Consider the following 12363-nt stretch of genomic DNA (forward strand, 5'->3'; position numbering starts at 1 on the left):
CTGGGCCACACAGTTGGTCCGCAGGAGAGCCCACTGCCCCACCCCACCTGGCTCCTCAGGGCACGAGCTTGCTACAGGCTGCATCTTGACAAGGAACCATTCAAGACTTAGAATAATAACAAATCCCTTCCAAGATTCGACTGTTTTTCATTTTAAACGCCTTAGTTGGTCTTCTGTGTTTTTATTTGACCTTCAACTTTTTGTTCCCCCAAGGTGTTGTGTAACGGGCCAGGAACATGTGTTCCTATCTGTATATCTGCCCTTCTCCTCGGGATACTAGGAATAAAGAAAGTAATCATTGTCTACGTGGAAAGCATCTGCCGAGTGGAGCATTTATCCCTCTCCGGAAAGATTCTGTTTCACCTCTCCGATTACTTCATTGTCCAGTGGCCGGCCCTTAAGGAGAAATACCCCAAATCTGTGTACCTCGGGCGAATTGTTTGACGAATGACAAGGTACTTCTTTAGAGTTTTGTCATCGACAGCATTGATGAGAAATGGGGAACCCAAAAACTACGTGTTTATCGTCAAAGGTTTTGAAAATCCTGAGAAGAGTGGCCAAGAGTTAAAAACTCGGGTGAATAATCCCGTGAGGGAACTGAGCTGGTTCTTGTAAAACAAACATGAATAAACCGCTTGAGTATGCCTCTGGGCTCTGAATCACTACCTGCAAGTTATCTTCTGACTTGTTTTAATCATATTTTTTTCTAATATTCTAAATATAGAGTTTTTAGATTAGCCGCATTTCCTGTTCTACAGCTTTTTTTTTTTTTTTTCTTTACGTTATTCTGCATTGTAGAAAGAAAAAGAAAGCTATTTCTTAGTTTTTGTTCAGACACAGGAGGCTTTATTTCCTGTATGGAGGCAGAGAAATCCCTCGTGAACCCTTTCAGGCTAAAGGAAGCAGTTACATTAAATTGGCTTCATGACAATTTGCACTCCACGGGCTTCCAGAACTGAACACATAAACCAGTATCTTTTTTTTGTTCTTTAGCGTTGCTTTCTGAGTCGTTCGCCTCAATCCAGAATATCTTTTAAAATCTTTTGTTTGTTAAATTATAAGATGACCACTGTCATAGACATAAAAACATGACTTCTGTTTATTAGGGCCAAACTCTCAAAACCTTTTTTTTTTTAAATGTTATAGTAAATTCACAGCATGGTAGCTTTAGTTGTCTGCAGCATTGCAAGATAGGTAGGCTCAGAGAGTAATGTAATATATATGTAACATTACCTAAGTGCTTATTGTTTGCTGGCTATTCTAAGTACTTTCAAATATTAATTCATGTAACTATGATAACTCAGTGAGGGAGGGACTGTTATGACCCCCACTTTCTAAGATCACATGACTAGTAAGTGCCCAAGCCAGGGGTCGAGCCCCAGCTGCCCGGCCTGACAGCAGAGCCGGTTTCATGGGCTTGTGACCTAATGCGGCCACACAGGGACCCATAGTTAGGAGGGGCCCGTGCTTGGTTGGATAGACTACTCTCTCTCTCTCTTGAATTTCTTACCATATTTTGAACAAGGGGCTCACATGTGTTTTGCACTGGATTTTTCAGATGATTTAGCCCGTCGGGCTTGAGAACCTCAGCTCCTAAAGAGCCATGTCCACTGCGACAAGCGTCTAACCCCTAACGCGGGGCTGGCCCACCTGCAGCTCTGCACTAAACAGGAATTCCATTCCCTCCGTGCTGCTTTAACAAGGCAGCAAACAATGAGAAGGCGGCTCGTGGTGTTTAAGTTGCTTGTTTTTTCTTTTTAAGTCTTTCTTATGAGTATGATATAAATCTGATAAAGAAAGGGTTAGAAATGGACAAAGAAAGTGACTTTGGGTGAAAAGAGGCATGGCCACCCAAGATGACGTCAAATCAGAATGCCGAGGCTGCCTCAGCCTTTCTCAATCTCCTCCTCTGAATAAAGTAGGCACATCTGTCATCAGGACGTTTTTTCCCAGGTTTTTGGCAGGAGGAACATGTGGCGGCAGACGCTCGAGAAAGAGTGAGAGCACTTTGCTGTCAGTGGCTGTGGGTAGCCAGGCCCTGGTTCATCGCCCTGGGACTTTGATTTCAAATCTGTCACCTGATGTAAAGGTCTGAGACGAAGGAAGGGGCAGAGATGAAGGAAGCCTCTACTTGTCTAGGGACAGTGATTTTTTTAGGGGCAGCAGCCCATCTTTGAGTTTGTCTCTGTCTCTGTTCCCACATGGCACTCTGCGTGTCCTTGGTGAGTGAGATGGGACTAGTTAATGCCTGTCTGTGCTTCAGGGCAGCTGCCCCCGGGGCCCCCACAGCTCAGCCTGCTGCGTGGGCTCCTCTCGGGCCAGAGCTTAGGATGCTTAGGCCACGCAGAACTGGAGAAAAGAGGCCATGATTTTTTCCAGAAACACATGCCCCAGACGTTTTGCAGAGCCTTGACTTAGACAGTGGTTAGCCTGGAATGTCAGAGAAAGAATCTGTGTGTTCTATCACTGAAAGTTCAGAGATATCTTCCCGGGTTGGACTGCTGTGCACACACTCAGAGCCAGATGGAGGCACATGTCATCATGGCTTCTTGCTTGGTTCCAGACTATTTGGTAAATAAACACGTGCTCCGCTGTGTTCTTGTTATGGCCACTTCAAGTCCAAGAGGTCACCCTGGCAAAAGGGGCTGGTTTGAGACGACAGAAGGGCCAGCTGCCCCGCTGTGCATTTCTGTGGCACGAAGAACCGTAGTGCTCAGCAAATGAACCTGTCTCCAGAACAGAAGCAGCTCACAGACATGGAGAACAGACTTGTGGTTGCCCAGGGGGAGCGGGGAAGGGAGAGGGAGGGATGGGGCGTTGGGGTTGGTAGATGCAAACTATTACATTTCAAGTGGATAAGCCATGAGGTCCTCTGTATAGCACAGGGAGCTATATCCAACCTCTTGTGGTAGAACACGATGGAAGATAACATGAGAAAAGAATGTGTATCTCTGGGCGACCGGGTCACTTTGCTGTGCAGCAGAAATGGACAGAACATTGCAAATCAACTATACTTTAAAAAAAAAAAAAAAAATGGAAAGAAAGTGTTCTGATTTCAGCTCCTGCTGAAGAAGGTCAGGAGCTAGCTTGTCCTTTCTAATGTCGCTTGAAGCACCCTGGAGTGCACCTTTCACTGCAAGAGACTTCGTGAAAAATGAGTCAGTCGCACCAGTCTTAAAACGAGAGGTAGGGAGATCACGCACCCCGCCCGCACTGACTTCCCGGGGAGATTTTTATCGGCAGTCCGGCTGTCCTAAGGGTTTGAGCCGCTTGCCAGGTCAGAGCCTCACTGTTTCAGAGAGGACATCCCTAAGTCATCACAGGAAGCCCTCGCCTGGAACGAAGAGCGCTATGAAACCACAACAACAAGAGGAATGTCAGGCAGTCTTAGACGGAAGAGCGAGAAGTCCTGGCTCGAAGGGTGGTGGCCCGAGCTTCCCCTTATAAAAGCAGCTTGAAACACTCTGTTCACTTGGCTTTACCACGTCAGGTTAACGTGGGGAAATGGGCCACGCCATTCCTGTGCAGCCCCTCGTGCTGAGTCGGTGCTTCGTATGGTCTGCAAAGCCCCGTCTCGCCCAAAGGAGTTTGATAGCGAGAGGAAGCATCTTTTGTCCGCAGTCCTGTCCTCGAGAGTGTTACAGGTCACCCTCCGTCCGGCTCAGTGTTTGGGACCTTGCGGAGTGTCTGCACCCAGATCTCCTCGTCCGCCCTGAGCTTTTGCCTCTCTAAGGCCCAGCACCCCAACATTCTAAGTCCAGGTGTCTCCAGCTGTGCTCTGACTGCCACTCAAGGTGAAACTTGGAGTTGTCACAGCTCTTTCTCTTCCCTCCAGAGTCCTTACATGATGCTAGGCTCTGTCCTGTCTCTCAAACAACACACTGTGGAATAATTTTTGTTTTTGACTTTTTCCTTACTCCCCATGTAATTGCCTTTAAAAAAAAAAAAAAAATCCCCAGCATTTCCCCCTTGTCTCTTCATCCTCTTCTATTCTCGTCATCTGATTTCACCCCTTGGTTCTGCCTTTGAACTAGTTCATACCCAGCCGTTTTAGTCCCACAGTCACCACTAAGCTAACTCTTCAACAGAAATTCCTAGTTTTCTTCGCACATTTTTGGAGGACCTGAGGCATAGGGAGATGAAGTAGCTTATCCAAGACTTCACAACTAGAAAGTAGAGCTGGGATTTGAACCAAGGCACTCCACCTCCAGCCAGACTTACCAACAACTACATTAGATTTAAAAGAAAAAAGTGCTAGAAGGGAAATTAACCAGGTGCTGTGATGGGAATACAGGCTGGGTGCTCTAGATAGGGAGCAGGAAAGGCCTTGCTGAGAAAGGGACAGCAGAGCTGAGGTCTGAGTGGAGTGTCTGGATTATTTATCCTCTGCGCACTGCCCCTCCCAGCTTACTTCTCACCCCTCCCATGAGCCCTCCCCTGTCGTCTCGTAGCCAGGTTTCAGCAGCTTCTTCTCTACCCACTCCTGTGTCCTAGCCACCCACACCTAAGGTAGCACGGGTTACATCATCTTATTGCAATACCTTGTACTTAGAAGCACCTGTAAAGGGAAGACAAGAATGGCTTTGCCAATTATTTCTTTATCGCTTTCTTCCTTCAGGGTCTATACCTCATACTATTTTTGTATCCTTGCTCCACTCTTCGCCAGACCTACCACAGCCCAGGACAGAATCTAGCCATTAGGTAAATTTAGAAATTCTTATACCTTTAGGTGTTGGCTAGGCCTACTTAGTTTCACTTCATCTGGAACAGTGGTTCTCAAACTTTTTGGTCTCAAGATCTCATCAAAGGAGTTCCCTTGTGACACAGTGGGTTCAGGACCCAGCTTGGGTCACAGCTTGGCTCAGACCCAAGAACTTCCACATGCCATGGGCATAGCCAATAAAAAAGTCCCCATTAAAAATTATCGAGAGACCCCGATGAACTTTTGTTGATGGGAGCTGGGTTTGTCAACATTTACCACATTAGAATTAAACCAGACATTTTTAAAACCTAGGGATACACCAGGACACAGTCCATGAGCCATCAGAGCAATGACATTGTCACACACCATGTAGCACCTAGAAAACTGTAAAACAAGAGACTGAGAAGGGAAGAGGCAGCATAACATCTCAGTATGTCTTAATCATAGGACAGTTTTGACCTCATGGACCCCTGAAGAGATCTCGAGGCCCCCAGAGGCCCTGGGCCACATCTTGAGAACTGCTGATCATCCTGAAGGTACACCAGTGAGTTCATCTCCTCTCGCAGCCTCTAGGCAGTCAGTGCTCTGTACTCGTTTTCTACTGCTATGTAACAAGGTGCTGCAAACTTAGTGGCTTGAAATAACACTTATCATCTCACAGCTCGGTGGGTTAGAAATCCACGCAGGGCTTAACTGGCTCTCTCCTCAGGGTCTCGTGAGGCCGTCATCAAAGTGTCAGCCAGGTCCTGATCTGGAACTCTGCATCTTCCAAGCTGCTTCAGGTGGTTGTTGGCCAAGTTCAGTTCCTTGCAGTTGTAGGACTCACGGTGACCTGTTTCTTAAAGGCCGCCAGGAGAGTCTCTGCTGCCCCTTATCTCTTTCAAGGACTGACGTGCGTGGGTAATCTCCCTTCTGATTAACTCGGAGTCAGCTGATTAGGCATCTTAATTACACCCTCAGAATCCCTTCTGCCATATTGATATAACATAATCGGGAGGGTGATAGCCATGGTATTCACAGGTCCCACTCCTACTTCAGGACAGGGGATTAAACACAGGCATTACAGGGCAGAATATTGGAGGCCAGGCTAAAATTCTGCCAACTACAGTCTGCCTGGTGTTTTTGGTTTTGTTTTGGAGAAAAAAAAAATTTTTTTTAACTTTCCCTTAGACCATCTTTCATATCCACCTTTCAGTCCTGCATTCATATCCAAGTTCTCTAACTCTTTTTTCATTCATGTCTTCCAAACCTTCTCCTGTGCCTCATTTTGTTGACTTGTCAACTAGGCCCAATAGGGGCACCTGCGTTTGGAGTGGTTGTGATCTCCCGGCCAGAGGATACGTGTACTGTCTTTAGCACAGAGCCCAATACAAAATAAGAACTCAGTAGCCATGTATCTCCAGGCATCAAGAAGGGCTCCTTGGCGTGTAGTGGCCTCAAGGAAGGCTCTCCTTGGACAAAGCTCAGCAACCACTTCCCACCCTCTAGGATGGCCTTAAACAAAGCAGAAAATAACAAGTGTTGCCAAGAAGGTGGAGAAAATGAAACAGCAGACATCATTGGTGGGATTGAGGAGAATGGTTCAGCAGCTGAACCTCAAAGCATTAACGTTGCCATGTGACCCAGCAGTTCCCCGGCTAGATGTATACCTCGGAGAACTAAAATCACATTCACTCAAAAACCTGCCCACAAACCTCAGGCCAGCAGTACTCATAACAGTCAACAGTGGAAACAACCCAAATATCCACCAGCTGGATGGATTAGCCAAAGTGGAGTATCCATACATTGCTCAGTCACCAAAAGGTATGAAGCACTAATTCATGACATGCTGCAGTGTGTGAATGAACCTGGAAAACATGCTAAGGGAAATAAGCCAGTCGCTAAAACCCGCATGTCGTGTGATTCCATTTACGTGAAATGTCCAGAATAGGCAAATCCCTTGAAAGCAGATTCACTGTTGTCAGGCGCTATGGGAGGGGGCAACGAGGGCCCCTTCAGGGGGGTATGGAATGCCTTTTGGATGAGATGAAAATGGTCTGGAATTAGTGGTGATGGTCGTACAACCTCTGAATAGACTAAAACCCACTCTGTCGTACCCTTTCAGTGGGCATACCTTATGGCATTTGAATTTATTTCTCAGTGAAAAAAAAATATCATCAGTAGTGAAGGAATCTGTCCATATACATTTGCAGGAGTGTATATAGATGAAGGAAGACAAAAAAAAAAAACAAAATGAAGTGCAGCAGCCAGGAAGCCACTCTGGGGAGTGTTTTTGTTCCTGTGGTTCCATCTCTGCCCACGGCCAGAGACTAAACAAAGCCTGAAGGTGCTGGGACAAAGCCCGGCTATTGGGAAGAGCTGAGTAAGGACTGCACGAAAGGAGCCAGTGAGGGCCCCCTGGAGGGGAAGAGGGCTTCGGGCTGCCTCCCCCCTAGCCCCCCAAAGGGCCTCACCCAGACAATGGAGAGGAACTGTGCTTTCCAAAGTTGGCAGCCACGTGCAGTGTGACCTGGCGGCCTCGTGTGCAGTCTGGTCGCTCTCCCTTTGAGCAGGGAGGGTGGGAGGGGACTTCTGACTGTCTCCTGAGAGGCTCACCCTCTGGACACCCCCTCTTGCCCCCTCAGGGATGTCCACAGAGGGCCCACAGAGGGCCAAGGGTTTGAACCTTCTCCATCCAGGCGCTAGACATGTGAGGGGGGAGGCCTCGGGATGATGCCAGCCACTTGGGTCACCCCCAGGCTTTCTCGTCTCCCTGCTGAGGCGCAAACCCCACCGAGCAGAGAAGAGCCTCCAGCAAACCTCCCTCCTGCGCCCTGCGAATTTCCGCGCCACAGAGCCTGTGACAGGGATTAAATGGTTGGTGTTTTCTGCCACTAAGTCATGAGGGAATCTGTATCAAAGCAATAGGTGATGTGAACAACACCCTTTCAGAAGGAGCCGGTCCCTCCGAAGTGTGATTATTTTTGGCTAAATATTAGGAGAGGAAACAATTTCTCCCTCCAAGGCAGAGGGAAGAAAGCATATTTCTACACCGTGGATAGGAAAAGGCTTTTTTTCCTCCTTGCTGTTTGGCCTGCATGTAGCAATGAAACAGAAACCAATGGCTTCCTTTAACTCTTTTAACCATATGCAGATGAATAAGCAAACGGCTGGACCTGATTCCTAATCTCTTTTCCTTTCCTGCATAACTGACGGCGTGTTTTATTGTTTTATTTTTTCCACTCTAATAAACTTTTAGCTTTTAAACAGAAGTCATGTGTCACATGTGTGACGATTAGCAGCAAGAATGTAGAAGAGGAGATGGCTCCTGAGCACGATGCCTTAATTAATAGCCAAGCCCTTCAGCTGAAAAATAAGAACAGTGTTTCTGGCAGGGAAATGTGACATCTTTTTTTCTGCCTGACCTGGAGTCCTTTCCCCCTACCCTTCCTCAGTCTTTTTAGGATTAATTGCTTAAAGTTTGCTGATTATCATGCCATTTGTAGCAACATGGATGGAACTAGAGCGTCTCATACTGAGTGAAGTACATCAGAAAGAGAAAGACAAATACCATATGATATCACTTATATCTGGAATCTCATATATGGCACAGATGAAGCTATCTGCAGGAAAGAAACAAACTCATGGGCTTGAAGAACAGACTCGTGGTTGCTGAGGGAGCGGAAGTGGGGTGGACAGGGAGTTTGGGGTTAATAGATGCAAACTATTACATTTTGAATGGATAAGCCGTGAGGTCCTGTTGTGTAATAACACAGGGAATTATATCCAATGACTTGTGATGGGACCTGATGAAAGATAATAGGAGAAAAAGAATGTATGTATATATAACGGGGTCACTTGGCTGTACAGCAGAAATGGACAGAACATTGTAAATCAACTATAATAAAAAATTTTTTAAGAAGTTTAACGAGAATTCATATTAACGTGTATTTTTTATTTGCCCTAGATGCATGCCCCGTGTCCTTACCCTTCACCCCCCAACGGTCATTGGTTTTCAGACACAAAGGAGAATGTTTATTTCTAGTAGATTTGTTAAATCTAGTAGGTTTGTTAAAATCTACTCAGTGCTCAAAGTGAGTCTGGACACTTGTGTTTTCACTGTCACTTTTGTTTCCAAATACAGTTATTGGATTCACTGGAATAAAACTAAGAACTTGGTTTTTTAAAATAAAATAAAATTTACTGATTAAAAAGAGAACTTTGTAAAGTTTTTGGTTGCGTTTCAGTAGCTGACATTCGGTAATCTTTCCATGACTTTGAGCAGGGCCACTCTCCCCATGCCTGCAGAGTCCTGTGAACCCCCAGACCCCAAAGTATGCAAACTGAGACCAGCACAGACATCACAGGGAAGAGAAGGCGACAGCAGCAGGAGGGAGGGAGTCTGGACGACAGTCTTTGCTCTGGAAAAAAAGGAAGAGACATTTCATTCTTCAAAGGAAAGGGAAGGAAAACAAGACTTTTATGGAAACACCATATACAGAGTTGGCAGAAATTCAACAAGGAATAAAAAGTATCCAAATGTTTCCTTGTTCAGTTCCAGCCTGGCAGCTAAATTAAAAGAGGCTCCATTTCCTTTTCTTTCCTTTTTTTTTTCTATGTTTTATGTTTAGGAAAATTTGTGGAAGAGTAGACATCAAACTGCTGGCAGCAGAAACCTTTACAATGTCACACTAGATGACGGAAAGCAGAACATACGGTCAGGAGGACTTTTTTAATATATATATGCTATCATTTGTAATGTGATTTTTTTGCACTTTGATGGTTTTTGTGAAATAATCTTTTTTTTTTTAATGGCCACATACATGATATGGAAGTTCACAGGCCAGGGATTGAATCTGAGCTGCAGCTGCGGCAATGCCAGATCCTTTATCCTGCTGCACAGGGCCGAGGGTGGAACCCACACTTCTGCAGCAACCCGAGCCTCTGCAGTCAGGTTCATAACCCGCTGTGCCACAGCGGGAACTCCTCAATAATCTTATAAGCATCACTCTTTATATCTAGATATTACTACAATAAATTTATATTTTCCTGTCACTTTTCCTTGATGCCAAGAAAGGTGGGGTTATTCATTTTGTGCTTGTCTTTCACATACCTTGAAAAATGTGAAAGAAATGACGTCTTACCAGCAAAAGGTTGTTTGTTTGTTTTTTGTTTCTACATAAAAAGAGGCTCCGTTTTCAAGCTGATTTGCCCCAACCCTCATCATAGTCTTTTCCCTTTACTTTCAGGGGTATTTGAACATTTCCTTGATTAAAAATTTGAAAAATATAAATCAAATGCTAAAAAGTCAAGGAATGTATTGATTATAGGGAAGTGAAACGAATTATGTTTTAAAGTGAGAACAAGGAAGGAAATTTACAAATTACTTTTATTTCGTGTTTAACTCAGGAAAAGAAATTAAGTCAGTCTGCAGATCTGATTCCTGAACCTACAGAGGTTTTTCTGACTTAAAATATTCGGTCCTGGACCTTTCCCTACACTGCTGTTAAGTACGAAGTGTCCCCGTCTCCTTTATGCATGTGAGGGCTGTGCTTCTCATTGTTGGGTAAATATTTGAGGTTGTTCCCACATCCGCTCCTGGGCGCCGCCTCCCGCCGAAGGTGTCCCTTTTCTCCAAGGACACCCTCCCTGCCGCTGTCCAGAAACTGGCGATAACAAGTCACCTCTGTGGACTGAGTATTACAGGCGATGCTGCCCCCGGGTCTGGTGCTGTGCAGAGCTGGTCAGGTGGATGCTAAGAGCCCTGGGCCAGGCTCCACCTCTGCCACCGTGCGTGCCTTGAATCACGGCGAACAGTAGTATTTCTCTGTTTCCTCACCACGTTCGTAACATGAAGCATTTGGACGAGATCGTCTTTGAGATCCCTCCCCACGACGGTCCTGCCACCACCACCGTCGTCACAGTCACTTCCAGCATTTTTCACCCGTGTGTGACAGGCCAGCATCTGCGCTAAGCACAGTCCACGCGGGGACTTATTTAATCCTCAGACCCAGGAGGGCCTCACACTTTAGAGACCTCTCCACATGCCACCTCCTTCCTGGGGGGACCAGAGGGCTTGACACCCCCCGCCCCGAGCCTGCACCCCCTTTCTGGGCCGAGCTCTGGCTGCCGAGGCCCCCTGCATCCTCTGCCTCAGTGGCCCAGGCCTGCTCCTAGGACTTCTGGTGTCCTCTTCCCCAGGTCCGCCCTCCCCAGGGTGGCTTACAAGGGGAAAGGGTGTGGAAGGATCAGGCCCTGCAGCCTGGGGCTGGGACTCCATGCACACACCTTCTTAGTGGAACCAGCTAGAAAGAGAAGGACGCTGGGCATGGGGGTGGGAGGTTCTTCATGCTCCCGGCTGGGGGCCGGTGCTCGTCAGGGGTGGGCCCGATGAGGTAAGCGGTAGTAGTATTACCCTCTCGATTTTACAGAGAATAAAACGAACGCTTGGATAATGTTTCTGACCTCGCACAGCTGGTCCGTGGTAGAGCCAGGTTCAGACTGCTGTCCTTGTAATTCCACGCTCTTCCCTTCATGGGGCCGCCCAGCAAAAGCCGCAGAACCTGCAGATCCCCGGGGCCCTCATGAGGCACAGGGAGGGTCCCAAAAAGCTGTCTTCCACCAGCTGAGTTGCCTTTCTCCCCCAGTACATCACGGTGCCCACAGAGAATGTGGCAGGCAGCCATGGTGGCCAAGCCTCGTCCAGAAAAAATTACCATGGGAAGTTGATTCAATGGAAAACTATTTGATACAAGAGCGTGACAGTTAATCCCAGGATTTCACTTTTTGTTCTCAACTTCTGACCCACAGCTGCTAGACCATCCACGGAATATCAAGAAGGTACCTGGACTAGATTTTAACCCTGTTCAACAAGGGTTTGGCCAATCAAGTAAGTAGGTCTTTGTTGATTTCCTCTAAACTCTAAAACCAGGAAATTACTTCTATGTTAAGATTCCCCACCTTCCCTCCAAGGACATCCTGAGGCACTGAAATAAAACCTAGCCAAACACACGTCCACTCACTCTTCGTCATGGAACATCCAGTAAATTATAGGTAATTTGAAAAAGCAGATCTCTGAACAAAGCTAGAAAAATATTCTCAACAGTATTTTTAGAAGGCGTAATTTGACGTATTTATTTCATCCCGAGGACTCAATTTAGTTATGTGTTGGATACTAACCACAAATACCTAAAGTTAGTAATAATAACAGTAGCTAACAGAACTGAGTGTGTGTTATGGGCCAGGCACAACCCTTCATCTTTTACACATATTCTCTCCCCGATCCTCACAACCACGCAGGAAGCAGCTAATGTCATGATCACGTGTTCACAGATGCGATATAGAGAAATCGATACGCTCAGAACTGAGGTTATACACAAAGGGGGTTATCCAGGTAAAATTCACAATAGAAAAAAATTGGAAACAATCTAAATTGGAAAATGTTTAGTAAATTATGCTATGTCCAGAAAACAGACTGTGCCATCATTAAAAATCATATTCTTGAAGAATATTTAATGACATAGAAACATATTTACACTCCTGTATTAAGTAAATTTGTAATTGATGCAATAAGTGTATATTGCGAGCACAATTTGAAAATCGATGTAAAGATATGCAAAATTTAAAAAGGGTTAAAAACATTTAAAAGGCTTAAAATGGCTATCTCCGAATTAAGGAATCGC

At 45.9% G+C, this 12363-nt stretch overlaps 1 protein-coding gene across 6 annotated transcripts in view; it reads left to right on the forward strand.

The window, feature by feature from the left end:
- ALG14 (ALG14 UDP-N-acetylglucosaminyltransferase subunit) overlaps window positions 1–12363 on the forward strand; it is a 160842-nt gene that overhangs the window by 108567 nt on the left and 39912 nt on the right. For 5 of the 6 annotated variants that reach the window (XR_007135610.1, XM_047785251.1, XM_047785252.1 and 2 more), the window contains exon 4: window positions 11492–11570. Coding sequence is in view for 5 of the 6 variants with exons in the window: in XM_047785251.1 (XP_047641207.1) it covers window positions 11492–11570 (79 nt within the window). In the remaining variant the exon portion in view is untranslated. Of the gene's footprint in view, window positions 1–213; window positions 666–11491; window positions 11571–12363 lie in introns of those variants that run through there. The other variant, XM_047785249.1, reaches the window with a different exon arrangement.

This window comes from Phacochoerus africanus, chromosome 6, assembly GCF_016906955.1.
Source record: "Phacochoerus africanus isolate WHEZ1 chromosome 6, ROS_Pafr_v1, whole genome shotgun sequence".
NCBI classification, from domain to species: Eukaryota; Metazoa; Chordata; class Mammalia; order Artiodactyla; family Suidae; genus Phacochoerus; species Phacochoerus africanus.